This window comes from Lissotriton vulgaris, chromosome 8 (genome assembly GCF_964263255.1).
Source record: "Lissotriton vulgaris chromosome 8, aLisVul1.2, whole genome shotgun sequence".
Taxonomy (NCBI): Eukaryota; Metazoa; Chordata; class Amphibia; order Caudata; family Salamandridae; genus Lissotriton; species Lissotriton vulgaris.
The window spans coordinates 1,505,380,937-1,505,402,790 of record NC_141696.1 but is presented as its reverse complement, the minus strand read 5'-3'; the positions used below and the strand labels follow the sequence as shown (position 1 = coordinate 1,505,402,790).

Sequence of the window (21,854 nt, the reverse complement as noted above, 5' to 3'; positions counted from 1 at the left end):
TTTGCAATTCTTTTTCGGATTGTCTTATCAATTGCCATTCTTTACCTATACCTCCCCCTTGGCTCAAAGAGTGCTCGGCCGCTGAAATTGCCTTAGCTATCCCCTTTGATTTCCTAATCAAGCACATTGATCAGGTGGATAAAAACAGGAGTTTGGTGTCAATCATACACGCTCCTCTTACTCCTGCTCTGTCTCCAAACTAACAAACACAAAAATGTTGAAGGACTACCTTTTACTATTATTCTGGCCCCCTCCTTTGACCTATCTTGGGTACTCATTTACTGGACCCGGGACGCCTCGGCCAACTTGCTGCATTTACTTTCTGATGTACTAGGTCAACTGTTTCTTCTCCACACCAATTTCACGGTACAAAATGATTTTAATTTGCACGTGGACGACCCAATTAACAGACTTTCTCAGCAATTCCTCTCCTCAATGGAAGGCTTTATTCTTGAACAGACGGTTAGGGAGCTCACACATAAAGCAGGTTACACTCTTGTACTCATTTTTGCGAACCCCACTTCTGTCCTGGTCAAACCTGTACTTAAACGTACATGGTCAGATCATTTTCTGATCCCCTTTAATGTTATTAACACTACGCTTTGCTGCTCACAAGGTCTGTCTAATAAAATCTCCAGACCTTGGCATAAAATCTCGGATGCTCAGTTGAAGGGGACATTACAGTCTACTGCCTTTAAATTGGGAGAAACCCTAGATCAGGACTTGGCTTACTTCAATAACTAGCTGGTCAATGCTCTGGATATGCTTGCCCCAAAATAGCCACCACCTCTAAGGTGTAAACATGCCTATGCCAAAAACAAGAGCGGAGATGGACATGCTATCATGACAAGGAGGCCAAAGAAACTTACCAGGCAGCCCTAAAAACGTATTATTCAGAAAGTCCAAAAATCGTTTTTTGCTACCTCAATTTTTGAAGTCTCTAATAAACTAGAGGAATTAATTAAAATTCTCAACTCCTTCCTCTCTCTTACAGTAACTAAGAATGTTCTTTGCCCCTTGATGGAGCTCTGTGAAGATCTCTCCAATTTCTTTTTAACCGCATCGCTGCTGCGGCGATTTTTGCGCTGTGCGGCAATTTTAAAATTACCGCGATACATGACCAGCTCAGCTCGTCATCAGCACACGCCACCCGTGGGTGATGACGAGCTGAGCTCGTCATCAGCATCGAAGGGGTTAAAGAAAATCCAGGCTATTTATGAGCAATTCTCCATGCAGCATCTGCAGGATCAGGAAGTGGAACCTTTTTCTCATTCTGGCCCCTTACATACAAAACGTAACTACATTTCCTTAGAAGAATCAGCGACAGAACTTGAGAAAAGTAAATCAGGTTCCCCTTTAGGGCACTGCTTTTGTTACATTTTAAATATGTCTCCCAAGTTGCAAACCGCCTTTCAAACAAAGTTCTGAATGACTCTCTGGACTTGGCCGTTGTGCCCAAATGTTGGAACAAGCCATGTTAATCCCTCTGTACAAAAAACCCTCCTCTGATCATAAAGTATTTATTAATTTTAGGCCCATCTCTCTCCTGCCCATGATAGCTCATCTCTTGGAGAAATGTATGAATAGGCAGTTATCTCACTTTTTTTAATTGAACTTTTTGCTGTTTGACACCCAGACAGGCTCCCGCGTGGGTTACAGTACAGAGTCTGGCATATTCAAAGTTTCGGAATTCGTAAAGGAAAACATTGATCTAAATTCACCTGTCATGTTAATGCTACTTGATCTATCTTTGGCATTCAATACCGAGCCTGCCTGCTCCTATGCGGAGCAGGGTCAAGGCTGATTTGCATATTGCTGGATCCAAACTGGAATGATGGGGCGAGCAAAAATACTATGGATTATGGCCCAGATCTCTGTACTGGGGGTGAGTGTTTGACACTGTTCAGCCTTCCATCCATCATTTGTTCTTTTTGCATTTGGCGCCCAAAGTGGGACAGGTATGCCCAGACGTGGGACCTGTGCTCCCCATGCCACTGGAGTCAAACTTTCCTGGCTGATGAGGGCTGATAACCCAAAACAAGTCCTTGGATGCTTGGTTCTGGTCTAGGGAGGACCTGGCCTGGCAGTTCGGGCTGGACTGTTCCCATGGGGAGCAGGGTCAAGACTGATTTGCATATGGCTGGGTCCAAACTTGAATGGCGTGGTGAGCAAAAAAAGATGAGTTTAGGCCCAGATCTCTGTACTGGGAGTGAGTGTTTGACATTTATTCAGCATTCCGCCCATCATTTGTTCTTTTTGCATCTGTAGTCCTAAGTGGGACAGGTATGCCCAGACGTAGGTCCCTTGCTCACAATAACCACCGGAATCAAGCTATCCTCACTGATGAAGGGTGCTACCTCGAAACTGGTCCTAGGATGCTTAGTTCCGGTACGGGGAGGACCTGGCTCTGTAGTTTGGGCTGGACTGTTCCCAAGGGGAGCAGGGTCAGACTGATTTGTATATGGCTGACCCCAACTGGAATGGCGTGGTGAACAAAAAAAAAGATGGATTTAGGCCCAGAACTCGGTACTGGGGTTGAGTGTTTGACATTGTTCAGCATTCCGTATATCAATTGTTCTTTTTGCATTCGCCGTCCTCTGTGGTACAGGTCTGCCCAGACGTGGGTCATGGGCATCACAGTAGTCAAGCTATTCTGGCTGATTAGGGGGTGATACCCCGAAACTGGCCTAGAATGTTGGTTCCGGTCCGGAGAGGACCTGGTCTGGGAGTTCGGGCTGGACAGTTCCCATGGGGAGCAGGGTCAAGATTGATTCGCATATGGCTGGATCCAAACGTGGTGAGCAAAAGAATGATAGATTTAGGTCCATCATGTGTTCTTTTTGCATTGATCTTTCTTCAAGATACGATACGGTTTCCCACCCATCCTACTTGACAGACTCAAGGGAATCAGCATCAGAGATCAGGCACTGCGGGGGCTAAAGGAGTTGGCCCAATGGCTAGGGCGGTCGACCTTGAATCTGGGGAACTGGGTTCGAGTCTCGGCAGTGAATATCCTGTGATTCTGGGCAAATCACGTAATCTCCCTGTGCCTAACAAAAATGAATGTGTCCTCATGTAATGCAACTGGTGCAACGTAAAGGGCTCTGATACCCGATTCGGGTCAAGTTCACGCTACATAAAACTCTGTATAATAAAATACAAAATAAAGTCTTTTATTGAGGATAGCTCACAGGCAGTCTTCCTCCCCCCTTCACCACCTCCTTTAAACCACTTGTTTTCAGTGTACCTCAGGGTTCTGTGCTTAGCCCCATCCTTTTTAATATCTATCTTGAACTGATGACTAAACTCATGGAGGATTGGGGCGTGCAAGTGGTCTCCTATGCAGATGACACTCAGCTCCTCCTTGCCTTCCAGTAGGCCTTGCCTGTGAAGTTGAATTCTTTTAAACTGTGACTGAAGGCAGTAGTCGAATGGATGAGTGAAAGCTACCCCAACCGTAACTTTACTACTCCTAAATGCCCTTTGTGAATACCAAAAGTCATAAAGTTAGGTATTTGTCTCCGTTAAACTTACGTTTTGGTCTTAATCCTAACTTTAAGACTTTCGGTATTCACAAAGGGCATTTAGGAGAAGTAAAGTTAGGATTCCTAACTTTACTACTCCTAAATGCACTTTGTGAATACCAAAAGTCGTAAAGTTAGAATTTTGTCTAAGATTACTTTTGTGAATCGGGCCCATTGAAGTCACGTAGGAGGATGCTCCACCTAATCCCGGTGGATTCTCGTAAAACAATCATATCTTTGAGATCGAATAATCTCATGCTTTATCAGCTACCTCGCATACACAAGGCTAGAAGAGGAGGTAGATCCCTGGCCTTCCTCTGTGGAACGCTCTTCTCTTCCACTTGCACTCCAGACCTTTGGAACCTATTTTCAGAAAACACATTTCTTGTATTGTAATATTGTACAATGGCTCCCATTCGTGGGGGAAAAAACAACATATCAGCTGCATAAGTGCTTCCTTGGCCAGCAATCCTGGAATGGTTTTAAATTTGTTCAAATAAGACAGTGGTAAGGGGATGGAGAGTGCAACGGGGGTAAAGTGTAAGCAGGTGCTGGGGAGGACAAATAATTTATAAAGAGGGAGGGTGCTCAAAGGAGGGGCAGAGGGCAGGAGGACACAGGGAAGAGAAAATTGTCCCTCATGAATAACAATGCAAGGCTGTGAGAACAGCAGTGGAAGGATCCAACTCATCCGATCAAAACACAATGAGACTAAAATGTCCTTGGGCAAGACAAACCCAAAACAGAGAGGAGAGCCATCAAATCAGGAGTAGGGAGCTGAGATAGATACTAAAGTAATCACATCATGAGCAAAGGCCAAAACAAAGCCATTTTTAATCAACATTGGATACAATACGACTGTTGGCAAGTAGACATCTAAAGCTGTCTTTAGGCAATACCTGAAGCCGCAAGGAAAGTACCAATACATAATTCATAATTCTGAATTAAACAAAACAAAAAGTGCATGCATACGGAATTTTCCAAATACTCAAGAAAGCAAATACTCACAAGAGATTAAGTTGGGTGTGCCAGAACTAATCACTTCTGCCTGCATTGGGAGAAACGCCGCCATACCTACAGGAAAGCCCTTATAAAATCGGCGTCACTGCTGACCTCGCCGCTGCTCCACCGCTGCTTGTCTCCTCCCCCGCCGCAGCCACACACCATCAGCGCTGCCGCTGTGTGGGGGAGTGGGATAACTACAACTCCCAGCGGCCTCCGCGACCGGAAGTCGCGTCGAGGCGGAGCGCGCCAGGAGGCGCTTAAAAGCGGCCTTCACCTGCCGTGGAGTGGGTGCCAGAACTAATCACTTCTGCCTGCATTGGGAGAAACGCCGCCATACCTACAGGAAAGCCCTTGTAAAATCGCCGTCACTGCTGACCTCGCCGCTGCTCCACCGCTGCTTGTCTCCTCCCCCCGCCGCAGCCACACACCATCAGCGCTGCCGCAGTGTGGGGGAGTGGGATAACTACAACTCCCAGCGGCCTCCGCGACCGGAAGTCGCGTCGAGGCGGAGCGCGCCAGGAGGCGCTTAAAAGCGGCCTTCACCTGCCCTGGAGTGGGTGCCAGAACTAATCACTTCTGCCTGCATTGGGAGAAACGCCGCCATACCTACAGGAAAGCCCTTGTAAAATCGCCGTCACTGCTGACCTCGCCGCTGCTCCACCGCTGCTTGTCTCCTCCCCACGCCACAGCCACACACCATCAGCGCTGCCGCAGTGTGGGGGAGTGGGATAACTACAACTCCCAGCGGCCTCCGCGACCGGAAGTCGCGTCGAGACGGAGCGCGCCAGGAGGCGCTTAAAAGCGGCCTTCACCTGCCGTGGAGTGGGTGCCAGAACTAATCACTTCTGCCTGCATTGGGAGAAACGCCGCCATACCTACAGGAAAGCCCTTGTAAAATCGCCGTCACTGCTGACCTCGCCGCTGCTCCACCGCTGTTTGTCTCCTCCCCCCGCCGCAGCCACACACCATTAGCGCTGCCGCAGTGTGGGGGAGTGGGATAACTACAACTCCCAGCGGCCTCTGCGACCGGAAGTCGCGTCGAGGCGGAGCGCGCCAGGAGGCGCTTAAAAGCAGCCTTCATCACCCGCGTCGCGGGAGCGCGCGGGCCGCGCCGGGCTAAGCCCGGGCAAAGGGCGGGCCGTCTGAGGCCGTCCGAGGACGACGGAGGACGGAACGGGCCACCCCACTTAGTCCCACGCTATCTGACATTCCCAAAGTAAGTTCCTCATAGACACCCCTTCTATTTACGCCTCGCCCCTACTAGGCGACTAATTTTCATATATACTGCTATGTCTACAAGGGGCAGTCGCAGCAAGACTGCCGCAGGAGCTGGGAAGGTCACTGGCCCTATTGATAACTTCATCTTCAGGGCCAATGAAGCGATCGACCATGGAATATCACTACTGGAGCGCAGAGTCTCCCTGGAACTGGCCCAAGCCAAACGCTCTTCCCTGGGCCTCCTCGCCTCAGCAAATACCCCTAATAGGAATAACCCTGCTGACGGCGTGTCTGTAGCTAGCACTAGAGCAGAGATTCACACCATGCCTAACACTGTGGATTTATCAGTAACACAACTACTCTCAGACTCACTACGGAGTCTGGAAAAATCCCCAAACCTAGATGTCACAGACAACTTCAATACACAACTAGATCTCGTTACCAACTCTATTCCAGCTACGAGTTTCCCTGAGAGCCTGTTCACAACGCCTATCGTGGAGTCCCAACTATCATCTATCCCGATAACAGACACCACACATGCTCTTGCCACTGACCCGATCCTGATTATAGACTCTGACTTGACGGCTACTAATTTATCCCCGCCCCGAGAATCGGCCATTATACATACATTTGAGGACTCAACCCCCATTTCAAGAGCATCGCGAGGTTTAAGGGAGGGAGCCATACAGAAACAGCCCCAAGGTTTAAATACATCCATACCTAAGGGGAACTCTCTACCCCAGAGAAAGCAGGGGAAAAGCCTATCTAACAACTCTAAAAAGGCAAATAAGAAATCTAATACAGGGTTGGGTCACAAAGGAGACTCGCCCATCATGGAGTCATTATGTAAAGATTGCCCCTCAACAAACCAACTTATAACGAAGGTTGGGGAACTCATAAGTGGCCACCTTGCAACTATAGATAAGAGACTAGGGAACATAGAAAAACAACTAAATGAACTTAGCGCCCTAGCCAAAACCCCATCCACAAAAGGAATACCAACTCTAGTGGCAGCCAAACCACACACCCAACAACCCCCGGGACAACCCGTGAAAAAACCCGTTGCAGTTTCTAGTAACACACCCAAGCTAACCTCACCTCCAAAGGGAGTCACGAAAAAACCAATCCCACCCACTATAAACACAAACCCACAGGGGAAACAACCTAACCCGACACAACCAAAGGGGGGTAGTATCAACAACTACAAGGACAGGAACAAAGGAAATCTAGAAAGATTCCCCGCTAATCTGCCCCCTGGATCAAGTCCTTACGTAGTGGTGATGACGGGAGTTCCCGAGATCTCAGACAGTACTGACGAACCTACCTGGTCCTTACTAAATAAAGTCAGTTACTGGCTAAATAATAACAGACCCCTACCCCCATACTGTAGGAGTAAAATTCTAACAGTTAGGAGAGTACCGTGGGTGGGCCACGAGACAAAGAAAACACATGGCGATTGTGTGATTATTAACTTCGAGGACCCACGCACGGTAGAACATATCTGTTCATGGAGAAGTGAGGGGTATAGTGAAGGCATAGAGACAAGGGACCTCTCTTTTTTCTACCCGTCCAGGAACCATGGCAGGTTCGACCAGCATGACCAGGCCTCCGATGGAGGTTGGTGCCGGGTGGGGCAAAAAGACGTGGGAAACAACTGGGGTGAGTGGGGGCAAGAAAACCATAGATATCCTCAAAGAAACATAAGTAGAGATGCCTATTGGGGAATTCCAGTTTTCAATAGATTCAGCAGCCTAGAGATGGTTGACTGACTTCCACCACCATCCCGGCCACTGAACATTGAACTGGAGGGAACAAAACAGGGTTGTCCCATTGAGATTATTAAAAACACAGAGGCGTATGATAAGGAGAGCCCAAGCATACATCTGGCTCAAACTTGTTTGAGGATGTCACCAATAAGAGAAGTGCAAGTAGGTGGTAATATTAAAGAGCCCGTAACATCTGACCCCCGAGATCGCTACAGCCTCCAAAAAAAACCCTGACATACATATGATCCATGGGAAACCACACCCTCATAAAAAATCTAACAACAAATTAAGGATCATTAGCTGGAACGTAGCTGGACTCCAACAGCGGGTGCTGGAACAAGAATGGTTAAAATTCATATCCAACAAAGACATAATAATGTTACAAGAGACATGGGCTACTTCTGAAACAGTTATAGAGGGCTTTGAATGTCACAGCATTAGCGCACAGAAGCCAGCTTTCGGACGCCCCATGGGAGGCCTCCTGATTGGATTCAGGATAACTCTAGGGGGGGCTATTAAACTAATACCAACTAAAAGCCCAAACATTCAAATAATCGAGTTTACACGCAGGTCGTCGTTATACTTGATCAACTTCTATAATAACGATTTCCACTCGACCCCTAACAGGAACTACATAGAGCTATTCGAGAACATTACAAAAATAACTGAACCACTTAACAACAGTGCGAACAATAGGATCATCCTAGCTTGAGACTTTAATGCCAAACTGGCTAAAACTAAAGAAGGTGCAATCCAATCAGATAGGGCCACCAAACGTGGGAAGGAACTGGAAAATTTCATAAACACGCATACCCTATTGGACATTATGGACATATGCAAAAATAATGAAACTGCATATATTCCAACCTTCAGAGGTAGAGACTTTTCCAGCACGGTGGATTATATCTTTACGTCCGCAGAATTATTAGATAGAGTTACCCAGGCAAGAGTATTAGAAACAGCCTTCGGAGACCACAACGCACTGGAAATTATCTTAAGACTGGGTCCGATTCAAGCACCGCCTCGCACTTTGGAAGCTAGGGATATTGTGCCATAAACTAACAACTTAAGGCTAAAGTGGAAAGGGGTGGACAGTGGACGCATCATGAACACAATCACAAACAAACATCAATCAATAGTTGATTCGTGTTCACTCACTGATGGGAACCAACAAAGGATAGTCAAAGACTTTGCAAATCTTTGTAATGTTATTAAGACTCTTCTGACTGTCCCCAACAGAAAACATAATGATGAGCCTAGGTGGTTAGACAGCCGCTGTTCAGCGGCAAACAAGGCTCTTCGCAGGGCCTTAAATTCCAAACCCAGGAGCCAAGCAGATGTACGGTCCGCCAGACAAACCTATAAAACAGCTATAGGGATAAGGAAGGCCGCCATGGTGGAAGAACATTGGAATGAACTAATTGTTTCCGCTGCTGTGGGAAATAGCGCTACCTTCTGGCCTGCCGTAAGGAAGATGCGGGACATGGGAAAACAGCTGTCACCAATTAGCTGCACCATCTCAAGCCAGCAATGGGAACAACACTTCTCCAAAATATATGCCAACCCTAGTGCTTCTACAGAAGATTATAGCCCTGGCAAACTGAGCCCACTAGATATAACCCATGGGGAGGTCATCTTGGCTATTAATCAAAGCCTCGGGAACAAGGCACCCGGGCCGGACGGCTTCCCAATCGACCTAATCAAACACAAACCAGAATTTTGGGGACCTATTCTGGTTAATGTTTTCAACTGCCTGCCGTTGGGCTCCATCCCTGACACCTGGTCCACAAGTATAATAGTGCCTATCTACAAAAAAGGTGAAAGATCGGACCCCGCAAACTATAGGCCCATTTCACTCTTAGACAACACCTTGAAAATTTTGGGCCGGGTGCTGTATAACAGAGTGAACGACTGGGCCGAAGAAGCAGGGGTGTTGGACAGATGCCAAATGGGCTTCAGAAGTAAGGTCGGGACAACAGAACAATGCCTGAATCTTAATCTCATAATAGGCAAATACACCATAGCTAGGGCTTCACCTATTTACCTAGCTTTTATGGACTTGTCGTCCGCATTTGACCTAGTGAACAGGTCAAAATTGTGGGCGACCCTTCTCTCCTATGGCCTTGAAGAACCATTGGTACACTTTCTAGCCTACCTACACACAGACACTAAAGCTCAGGTACGAATTGGCATGGAGGGTGAGATCTCAGGGGCTATCAAGGTAGAAAGAGGCGTCCGACAGGGGTGCGTTTTAGCACCCCTGCTGTTCATCATCTACATAAATGGATTGAGTGACTCCCTGAAAAAGACGACAACTGATGTCCGAGAATCCAAGGGAGACTGTTACCCGCACTCCTGTATGCTGATGATGCGGTGATTATGGGCTTAACACCAAACGCCCTACGTGCCCTGGTCAAGAACTTTGCACATTTTATGGGGAACTTGGACTTGAAAGTGAATTTTAAAAAATCGTTTATTATGACCTGCGGGCCAGGGGCCAAACAACTCAATTCCATCTCCATAGGACAAGAGAAGTTGCACGCTACTAAATCATTCCCCTATTTAGGTATGGTCTTTGCTGCGAACGGCCTGTGGAGTGGGCATCTTGCCCACGCCACAGGCAAGTTCTCAAAGGCCATAAATTCAATCCTTTCCCTGCCACGGCCAAAGAGGTCTGAGACAACTAAGGCAATTGTGAAAATATACAAACTGCAATGTGTCCCGGTAGCAACCTATGGCGCTGAGATTTGGGGGATAGTGAAAACATCTAGCCTGCAGACAGAAGAGAACAGGCTATGCAGGAAACTTCTTGGAGCCCCAATCTCTTCATCCGGGTACATTTGCCACGCTGAACTCAACCTGCCTTATATAACTGATTTTATTGCCACGCGGCCTGCATTATTTTGGCTGGCCATTTGGGCCAATGACTGCGCTACCCTAACACAGGAAATTGTGACTGAATGTTTAGCCTGTGACAAAGGTATGAGTATCCCGTGGCTTCGGGCGACAAAAGAAAGCCTAAACAGCATTGGCAAAACCCATCTTTTTAACGACCCCTCCCAGATTAAGAGTACGGACAAAAAGGATATACAAATTGAACTCTATGCCCTTTTCAGGGAAAAGAGGTTGGAGATAGAATTACAAAAACAAACTGTCAAATCATATGTGAATAATATAAACAATGACTTATCTCCACAACAAATCCCTTTATACCTAAGACTTCCATTGACTAACTGGGAAAGATCATTATTATATCGCTTGAGAGCTGGGATCATAAAATATTCACTTTGCTTCCCAATGGGCCACAGTATGATGAGCTTCGGAAACGCGTTATGCCCCTGCCCCTGCGATGGACACAGCAGGCAAAATGATTTACACTTCCTTTTTAATTGTAAATTTTATATGAAATATATTAAATGGTTTTTAGCCCCAAATTTAAAAAACAAAGACCAATTTCCCTGACTCAATCCTACTCCATGCTTTTAAAACTATAAAACTAAAAAGCGATGAATTGATTTTTCGTGTAAGTTCATTTCTGAAAGTTATTTTTTCTACACGCAAATCGATGGAATCTCCCTGATATGCTTATGTGCCTTACAGTTCCCCATGCTTTTGCACTTTAGTAAATTGGACTGCACCTTAGTAATTGAACCACATTGATTGTTTACATTAGCGCTTGTACAATATTTGCAGCCTTTAACTATTTGTGGAAGTTTCGTAACTATTTTAAATGTATTTATTTTGTAAATGTGTTGCTTTTATGGATTTTTTGCAATCCGAATAAAGTATTTTTGAATTGAATTGAAGTTAAATAAATTGCACGCACTGTGAGGGGCTTTTAGTTGATGACGGTGGTAGGTTCCATAGAAAAAAACTGATGTCAGTTTAAAGTATACAGGAACGGAATACCATGACGATTGTTAGGTAGTATTATACAGCATACAAGTTTAGTTGAAATATTAAAGTAGTCATGCAGTACAATCACAACATTAGTACACAGATGGTACAAAAACCCCAAATGCACAAATAACTGTGTTTAGTAGACAATGTGCAGAATTTGGGATTCACTCGAGCCCTCAAGTGGGAGATACACTCAGTGAATCATGAATCCCCTTTTTCTTGAGCACTGTGCGTTTGGTGCAAGATTCATATGTGCAGAGGCTTCAATTAAATATAATTATACATCTCTTCCAAACCAAGAAAGAGGAATATTTGGTCCTTATTAGTTGGGTCTGGTGCCTGCACAAATGATCTTCACCAAATACTCTTGAGGTCTGACACTTTTAGCTGTTATTATATCACATCCTAGATATTTATTTGCCATGACCTTAACTTGCCTTTCTCGTCACTTAGTTTCAAACTGCTTTTCTGATGGAGGAACATTTACTTATATGTAACCCTAGTTCTCTTCCAGGTGAACCCTCATCAAAGTAATGAGAACTAAATTGTCCCACCCTGGTGTGAGACTCCAGAGCACGCTACCATAAATGTATGCGGGGTACAATAGGACACAGGAGGAAGGGTGAGGCACTTAAAGACCAAGTCCCTGTTTTACTCTCCCTTTCCTTTTCCTTTTGAAAAAGATTTGTGAAAGATTTGATTTGATGGTCTTTAAAATAAAATGAAATTGTGTCATTTTTAGCCTTTAATAGGCTGGACGTATAATGGTTTTTACCATTAATAGTAATGATTTTTACCACTAGTGTGTGCAAGTGCACATATGTCCATTCTTAAATATATTTTTGGTAAAGGGCTCCGGGATACCGTATATTGGGGTGCCAGGGGTACGACTATTTAATGCTAATGACTATTGATGAGGTTCCCCTTGAGATGAGATTCTTTAGTGCCTCACATAACCCCCGGTTAAGTTTCCCTAAACACCAAGATATCCTCTTGGAAAAACTTCGAAGCGAATGGAGTGGCTGGAGCACAGGAGACTTGGGAGTGAAGAGTGAGGAGAAGAGAGAGGCGCGTTGAGTGACCTGTGTTTTTTTTGGGGGGGGGGGGAGTGTTTTGACCACATGAGAGAGGAGGCGCAGGAGGGATGAGGGTGTAGAGTGGATGCAGCATTCGGACAGAGTAGAAGACTTTGGAGCTGGAGAACCAGGTTTGAGCCCTACGTTGGATCAACATCCTGTGATTCTGGGCTAATCACTTAATCTCACCAGTTCCTAAAAAAACTGTAACCTTGTGTAATGTAACTGGATCACATATAAAAGCACACCAATATGTGTCGGTTGTACTATATAAAGATGCAAAATAAATAAATAAAGAGTCAAAGGGCAGCAAGTCCCAGGAAACAAAAACCAGTGTGGAGGGTGGGGGCTGTCTGCACAGAGGGAGGACCCGGTGTATTTTCATGGCAGGAATTTAACACCTCTGACGCCCGCTAGCCTAATGCTCAGCCTCCTTTTATTGGCTCAGAAAAGGGGGTGGTGATGAACAGAGTGTCTGAATTAAGCAGACCACTCTTACCCAGTCCAAAGATGAAATGAAATGAAAAATTCCACTTGTATAGCGCATAACCACCATCAGGGCTTGATCCATCACCGTTATTTATCTCACTGCACCATCCCAGCTCAGAACCTGGCTATATGCAAATCAGTCTGTCCCTGGCCCAGTGCATCATGGGAACAGGGCAGACTAAACTACCAAGCCAATTCTTCACCAGAAAGGAGACAAGCTACCGGGGACCGGTTTCTGGCATTTCAGCCGTCTTCGGCCCAGCTTGCTTGAATCCTGATGGTGCAGTGAGAAAGGGACTCATGTCTGAGTATACCCTGCCACACCTATAGTGGCCAAAAACGATTCAGAAAAGGGGGTGGTGATGAACAGAGTATCTGAATTAAGCAGACCATTCTTACCCAGTCCAAAGATCAGGGCTTGATCCATCACCGTTATTTATCTCACTGCACCATCCCAGCTCAGAACCTGGCTATATGCAAATCAGTCTGTCCCTGGCCCAGTGCATCATGGGAACAGGGCAGACTAAACTACCAAGCCAATTCTTCACCAGAAAGGAGACAAGCTACCGGGGACCGGTTTCTGGCATTTCAGCCGTCTTCGGCCCGGCTTGCTTGAATCCTGATGGTGCAGTGAGAAAGGGACTCATGTCTGAGTATACCCTGCCACACCTATAGTGGCCAAAAACGATTCAGAAAAGGGGGTGGTGATGAACAGAGTGTCTGAATTAAGCAGACCACTCTTACCCAGTCCAAAGATCAGGGCTTGATCCATCACCGTTATTTATCTCACTGCACCATCCCAGCTCAGAAACTGGCTATATGCAAATCAGTCTGTCCCTGGCCCAGTGCATCATGGGTACAGGGCAGACTAAACTACCAAGCCAATTCTTCACCAGAAAGGAGACAAGCTACCGGAGACCGGTTTCTGGCATTTCAGCCGTCTTCGGCCCGGCTTGCTTGAATCCTGATGGTTCAGTGAGAAAGGGACTCATGTCTGAGTATACCCTGCCACACCTATAGTGGCCAAAAACGATTCAGAAAAGGGGGTGGTGATGAACAGAGTGTCTGAATTAAGCAGACCACTCTTACCCAGTCCAAAGATCAGGGCTTGATCCATCACCGTTATTTATCTCACTGCACCATCCCAGCTCAGAACCTGGCTATATGCAAATCAGTCTGTCCCTGGCCCAGTGCATCATGGGAACAGGGCAGACTAAACTACCAAGCCAATTCTTCACCAGAAAGGAGACAAGCTACCGGGGACCGGTTTCTGGCATTTCAGCCGTCTTCGGCCCGGCTTGCTTGAATCCTGATGGTGCAGTGAGAAAGGGACCCATGTCTGAGTATACCCTGCCACACCTATAGTGGCCAAAAACGATTCAGAAAAGGGGGTGGTGATGAACAGAGTGTCTGAATTAAGCAGACCACTCTTACCCAGTCCAAAGATCAGGCCTTAATCCATCACCGTTATTTATCTCACCGGGCCGAAGACGGCTGAAATGCCAGAAACCGGTCCCCGGTAGCTTGTTTCCTTCCCAGTATAAGAATTGGCTTGGTAGTTTGGTCTGCCCTGTTCCCATGATGCACTGGGCCAGGGTCAGACTAATTTGCATATAGCCAAGTTCTGAGCTGGGATGGTGCAGTGAGCTAAAAAACGGTGATGGATAAAGCCCTGATCTTTGGACTGGGTAAGAGTGGTCTGCTTAATTCAGACACTCTGTTCATCACCACCCCCTTTTCTGAGTCATTTCTGTCCACCATAAGCGTGGAAGGGTATACTCAGATGTGAGTCCCTAGCTCATTGCACCATCAGGATTCAAGCAAACCGGGCCGAAGACGGCTGAAATGCCAGAAACCGGTCCCCGGTAGCTTGTTTCCTTCCCAGTATAAGAATTGGCTTGGTAGTTTGGTCTGCCCTGTTCCCATGATGCACTGGGCCAGGGTCAGACTAATTTGCATATAGCCAAGTTCTGAGCTGGGATGGTGCAGTGAGCTAAAAAAGGGTGATGGATAAAGCCCTGATCTTTGGACTGGGTAAGAGTGGTCTGCTTAATTCAGACACTCTGTTCATCACCACCCCCTTTTCTGAATCATTTTTGTCCACCATAAGCGTGGAAGGGTATACTCAGATGTGAGTCCCTAGCTCATTGCACCATCAGGATTCAAGCAAACCGGGCCGAAGACGGCTGAAATGCCAGAAACCGGTCCCCGGTAGCTTGTTTCCTTCCCAGTATAAGAATTGGCTTGGTAGTTTGGTCTGCCCTGTTCCCATGATGCACTGGGCCAGGGTCAGACTAATTTGCATATAGCCAAGTTCTGAGCTGGGATGGTGCAGTGAGCTAAAAAAACGGTGATGGTTAAAGCCCTGATCTTTGGACTGGGTAAGAGTGGTCTGCTTAATTCAGACACTCTGTTCATCACCACCCCCTTTTCTGAATCATTTTTGTCCACCATAAGCGTGGAAGGGTATACTCAGATGTGAGTCCCTAGCTCATTGCACCATCAGGATTCAAGCAAACCGGGCCGAAGACGGCTGAAATACCAGAAACCGGTCCCCGGTAGCTTGTTTCCTTCCCAGTATAAGAATTGGCTTGGTAGTTTGGTCTGCCCTGTTCCCATAATGCACTGGGCCAGGGTCAGACTAATTTGCATATAGCCAAGTTCTGAGCTGGGATGGTGCAGTGAGCTAAAAAACGGTGATGGATAAAGCCCTGATCTTTGGACTGGGTAAGAGTGGTCTCCTTAATTCAGACACTCTGTTCATCACCACCCCCTTTTCTGAATCCTTTTATTGGCTCAGCACAGCATAGAGCCATTAAAAAAGGAACAGCCTCAATGTTTTTAGAATGACAATATGTGCGGCCACTTTTGTAAAAATCGCCAGCTTTTTACAAAAGTGCTGATTTTGCGATTTTGTTTGATAATCACGAACTCCTGGGGGTCTAGAAAGAAATCTTTTAATAAACTGTCATAGTAGATAGTTGGAGCCTGGTGTAAAAGGGCCTGTACTTCAGATCTAGTCACCCAAATGATGACAAGCAATACAACATTCACCTGGCAGAGCCCGAGTAATGAAACCACACCAAGCAAATTTAAGAAGAACCTCTTCAACTGGCTTTCATGAGTAGACGTGCCATCTCCTTCGCCTGTGTTTCACTGCTGATCGCTAAGCAATAATAAAAATGCACAGCAGAAGCCTGCTTGGCTACCAGGACAAAAGATCCAGACTGTCTCCAGACTGTAGTGTTATCTGCAACCGACAGAAGTCCAATCTGTTGGTATATTTGGACATTTGACATGAGAGAATGCTAGATAGAGTGAATGGATTTGAGGTGCAACTCAACCCAAACAAACTATCACAGAAAGATGAGGAGAAGCTGTATCAGAACCAGCAGCGGAACACAAGCTTGCTGCGATCTTCCAGCCCCCACAAATTATCTGCTTGGAAGCACTACCCAGTAACCTTGTAAATATTTAGGGGCATTACCAAGACTAAGCGCTGGCTAGGAAAACACATAGGTTTTACTCAAACTCCTACCTCTTTCATCAGGCCACTTCTATCTATGTAAAAAAAATTCTTCCTAGGTAGACCTTCGTAGATTCATAATCTGTCCCAACAATAAACAGAAGTGATGCTTGGGACAGTCTGGATGGTATGATGATGTGGATGCGATATGCTTCTTTTTTATGAAAGTGATAAGGTGCTCAAGTTCAGTTCAATAGCTGAGAAGTCCTGACCACGCTACAAATTGCACGCAGTTTAAGAAAATGCTTAAAAAGAGCAAACTTGACAGCATAGACGTCTCTACAAAATGAAAACGTGATAACGTTGGTTTACAGACTAAACAACAGTACAAAGAAGAAGGCATGTACTCACCATATTCTGAACAGCTCTGCCGCGAATTAATTTTTGCAAATAGATAATTGCCAATTCTCGTTCTTCGACACCCTAGCAAAACAAACAGAAAATATTTTGATTCATCCCTGAGAAATGATTAGGTTCATGGTCTACCTGAAAGAGAACTGCATCCTGAGCAGAGTTACCAGTTCTGGATTCTAAGCAATAAAACATGAGAAAGTAATGTAGCAGTTTCCCTTCCACACCTCACTTGGGTTTTAATGTTTTTTGGGGTTCTTCAAAATGCTTCCCGGGCATAAAAAAAGGTGTAAAAATAAAGGAAATTCATTATGTGAAAAACACACTATTCTCCATGAATGTACTTACCACTCAACCGTTTAATATTTTACTTCCTTACAGGAGACCAACATCCAAGAAAGGAGACATTTTCTTTGTCACTATGAAGTACCCACACACTCTCCCTCATGTTTCTACAGACATATAACATACACCAAGCTTCTATAATAGCGTCCTGAGGCAATTATAGCAGCAACCCATACTGCTTTCAGGCTGATCAGGACTATGCACCATTCTGAGTTTATTTTAGACTTCATTCAAGTACCATGACAGGTTGGGCTAGTAAGTGTTGAAACTTGTGTTGGCTAGTACTTGTCTTTTGGAAGCTGGTAAAGGACTTGCCTAAGACGTGACTGCATTCTATGGCAGGACCGGAGGCGAGGATTATGCTCTACTTTCTTTATTTTCCACAACCAGCAGTGTTCAACTTTCATATAAAAAACTATCTTTCCCATGAGTCCTAGGGAAAGGTAAACAACAAAGGGGAACCAATCGGCAGCACTGGACGTGGAGAAGTGTGGCTCAATGGTTAGAGGCGGCAGACCCAGAAGCTGAGATCAGCCCGGGACCAGGGTTCGATTCCCAATGAGGCAGGGTCTTGGGTCAAAATGTCCGCAGGCCTGATTATTCTCGCCTCGGCGCCTACTCTAACCTTGGGCTCCACTCTGCAACTCTGGGCAATAGCTTGCTTAATCTTCACAACGGCCCCTTCAACGCCGAAGATGCCTGGTCTCACCTTGGGGGTGCCCAGAAGGGACCATCTCACAGGGAAAGCCAGGATGGGTTCCCCAGCGGTATACAGCGCCGGGACGCCCGCGGTGGGGGCAGCTGTGCGCTTTACAAGTATACAACATTTACATTTACATTTACATTTACGTCCTGAGAGGCACAGGACTGCTAGGATACGTCCTCTTTCTTTTCCTGCTCCTCAGCCGTTCAGTCATGAACTTCGGTTTTCCTTCTATGATATACTGATGTGTTGCTGTTATTTATATTGAAAGTTCTGATTCTGAGTGTGTTTTTTTTTGCCTGTAGCGCACAGAGATATCGCTGCAACTCTAGGTCTTGCGCGAGCGTTCCTCATCACTCCATTCACGGCACCTCTCAATCTTGGGCCTCGCGGTAGCGGGCGGGAGCCGCCAGAGGGAATGCGTGCATTGCAGGCCACATCTCGTTGCTCCACGGTGGATGTGCATACTTTCCTGTCAGGTTCAAAACTGGCAGCAGTGCGCCCCCCCCTGCAGAGCCACAGCCCGTACCACCCGGAAACCTTTACGCATGTCTAGAGCGGGTCAGTATTGATACTCGGGCAGCCTAACACTCGTTTATTTTGGGTCGGTAAAATCACTGTGGCAGCCTGTTTGGTGCCTGCATCAATCATTGTGTTCCGTCTCTTAGACTGCCATTTGGGGCCTGGCTCAGGTGTTTTGGATACCCCTTACAAGTGGGTGAGTCTACCCCCGGGGGAGTCCTAGCCTCCCCAACTCCCCTGCTTGCGCGGCCAAACTCAGGGCTTTTAAACCAGCCAAAACCTTCCAGGACCCCAGGTTCGCCAAATTTGTGGGGCGAGAAGCTTACTGTTCTGTCCCCTTAGTGTCTCTTGCCGTTGTTCCACAAACCTGGGGAGCCCCCTTTTTTGTAACATGGATGGGGATAGTGTTGAAGAGGAGTCCCTGCAGGTCCTTCCCCTAGATGATGAGTTCTGTGGCGCAGTGGATGCCTCCATCCACCAGGCAGTGGCGGCGGCCATGGGTCCCTTCGAAAGACGCTTTATGGAAATAGCGTATTCCTACGCTGATAACGCTCCTTCAAGGGGTCACGACCCCCTCACTCGCGCCCCTAAGTTCAAGCAGGAGTCAGCTATCGACTTGGGTGCCTTAAAAAGGCCTTTCTAGCCCACCCCTCCCTTGAACCCCCAAACCGTTGGACGAGGTAGCCTGCAAAGTGGGGAGGATGATGGTAATGAATCACCCACCGAGTACACCGATGAAGCGGGCCCCACGCGGCCTTGGTGCCCATCTGCAAGTGGCACGACCCTCCCTAAGATATGCTGGTTCCCGGAGACCTCCTCCACCGACGTTCCTTGGAGTGGATCACTGGGGATAAGGTCGCCCAGTTCGTAGCCAGCCGACTTAGGAAACCTCTGGAAAAAGAGGTTAGGGCCAGCCTTAAGGCAGAATGCCCACGACCCGACCTCGTGGGTAAAGTGTTGGGCACACCCGAGATAGACTCTAGAATGGCCACGTTCCTGCAGAAATATATCCGCGAACCCAAGAAAAGGATAGTTAGTTCATGGAGGGCATGCCAGGACAAGCCCTCCAGGAGCGCTTGCGGCCCCCTCAGGAAGATCTTAGACCTTGCACAAGAAGCTAAGGAATCCAATAGCACGCTCTCTCCCGAGTCTGTGTCAGGCTGGGCCCAACGTGCCTTCGAATTTCTGAGCACTGAAACTGAGAGGAAGATGCCCCCTACTGCTAAAGGTAGACCCCAAACTTGGGGAGCTCGCTTCCTCAGAGGCTGGTGCAGTGTCTCATGGGGGGCTCTTCGGGTTGCCTTTCGTTAAGGAATTAACCAAATTTGTGACAACATTCAGCACCTTCGACAAGGCACAAGCCTCCATAAAGAGGGTATTCCACCCAAAGGTTTTCGTCAGGCCGGTTGTGGCAGGGGGCGCTCGACCGGCCGCTTCTACACCCAAGCCCCTTCCAGAGGCATCAAGAAAATGCAGGAGCAGCCCAAGCAAGAGTTTTTCCAGTCCAGAAGAAACTAGAGGGGCAGAGGCTCCAGAGGCAACGTCAGAGGTCACTTCCAGAACCAATCAGGTGAGAATTTGCCTTTCCAGTTACAAGTGGGGGGCAAGCTGGCTTTGTTAGCACCCAAATGGGAGGTTAGTACCTCAGATTCATGGGTTCTCCAGACCCTCAGGGGGTTCCACATAGAATTCTATGGGTGTCTGGTGCAAGAGCTCCGCCCACGTCCGCTAGTGTTTGCCTAAGCCCAGACCGCCCTGGTAGACAGGAAAGTGGGAGATCTGCTACGCAAAGGTGCAATCGCCTGTTCCTCCATCCACCCAAGGGGCTTCCTAAGCAACGTCTTTTTGGTGGACAAAACCGATGGGGGCCAGCAGCCGGTTATCAACCTAAGGGAGTTCAACAGCTGGTAGGTGTAGCGACCTCCTGCGCCCAGACTACAGGATGGTGCATCTAGATCTAAAGAACCCGTATTTGGCGGTCCAGATTTTCCCCCCACACTGACGGTTTCTTCCGTTTTATTGGAAAGGACAGTTATATGAGTTCACTACCCTTCCTTTAGGGCTGTCTTCTGCGCCTTGGTGCTTCATCAAGGTCCTCAAACCTGCAATAGAGTACCTCAGAGCTGGCGGTTTCCGCCTTATCATATACCACGACAATCTCCTCCTGTTGACTTAGTTCCAGTGTTTACTCACAAGCCAACTACAGACGACCGTGGCTTTGTTACAGGACCTCGGTTTTGTAATCAACGAGAAGAAGTGCCTCCTTACACCGAAAAGGCAGCCTACCTTCCTAGGTTTCGTCATAGATTCAGTCAGCCAAAACTTACGTTTACCCACCAGGAAGATTTCAAAAATTCGTCGGGAGCTCAGGAGAACCCTTGCCAGTCCTACCACTTCTCTCCATCAGTTCGCCAGGATATTGAGCCTCCTGTCTTTCTCTATACAGGCCATCTTTCTGGGCCCTCTCTACTACAGGGCCCTCCAACGACTAAAGGCTACACACTTGAGGAAGGGCCTGCAGTATACATAGCAGGTTCCTCTCACAGAGGAGGTGAGACTAGAGATGAGGTTGTGGTTAGACCATATGGAGGCCTGCAACGGGCGAGCCATCTTCGGCTCAGCGCCAGACATAGTTATAGAGTCAGACGCCAGCATATCAGGCTGGGGGGCTTGCTGCGGGGATTCCTTTACAGGAGGAAAGTGGTCTACGGAGAAGCAGCGACTTCACATCAACTGCCTAGAACTATTAGCTGGCTCCTTCATCATCAAGTGCTGGATGAAGGACAAGGTCAGCTACAGCGTCCTCCTCAAGATGGACAACATCTCAGTGGTCCGGTACATAAAACACTAGGGGGGGGACGAAATCCAAGGCGCTAGCAGACACGGCCTAGAAGTTCTGCACCTTTTGCCTCGATCAGAACATCTCTTGGACAGCGGAATACCTTCCCTGGGCGTCGAATGTGATCGCAGATTGGTGCTCCAGAGCATGGACAGACATGAGCCTTTGGCAGCTGGATCCAAGAGTATTCCGACAGATCTCTTCACCTCTCGCCTAGACCATCAGCTTCCCAAATTCTTCAGCTGGAAACAGGACCCTCAGGCGGCAGCCATGGACGCCTTTCTCCAGGATTGGTCGAAGGAGGTGGGTTATGCCTTCCCTCCATACACCATGATAATGCGCCTGTCGCTCAGTTCCGAAGACACCAAGCGAGAGTGGTGTTGATCACGCCATATTGGAGATCTCAAGTCCTGGTTTCCAGTTGTTCCGGAACTTTCCTGGGACTCTACAATCCTACCCCAAGATAAGACGGTTCTCCGGGGTCCCAAGGTAAATCCACATCCCCTGATCCTACAGAATCGGATGCCCCTCATGGCGTGGCGCATTTCCAGCAACATTGAAGACTCTGGGGCGCATCAGGAGAAGCTCAG

The 21,854-nt window shown here is 47.3% G+C and overlaps 1 protein-coding gene across 2 annotated transcripts in view; it reads right to left on the bottom strand.

Moving 5' to 3' along the window:
• Positions 1–21,854, bottom strand: part of CFAP91 (cilia and flagella associated protein 91) — a 431,267-nt gene that overhangs the window by 110,886 nt on the left and 298,527 nt on the right. For both annotated transcript variants that reach the window (XM_086933540.1, XM_086933541.1), the window contains one exon: positions 16,856–16,927. In XM_086933540.1, coding sequence (XP_086789666.1) covers positions 16,856–16,927 — 72 coding nt within the window. The remainder of the gene's footprint in view (positions 1–16,855; positions 16,928–21,854) is intronic.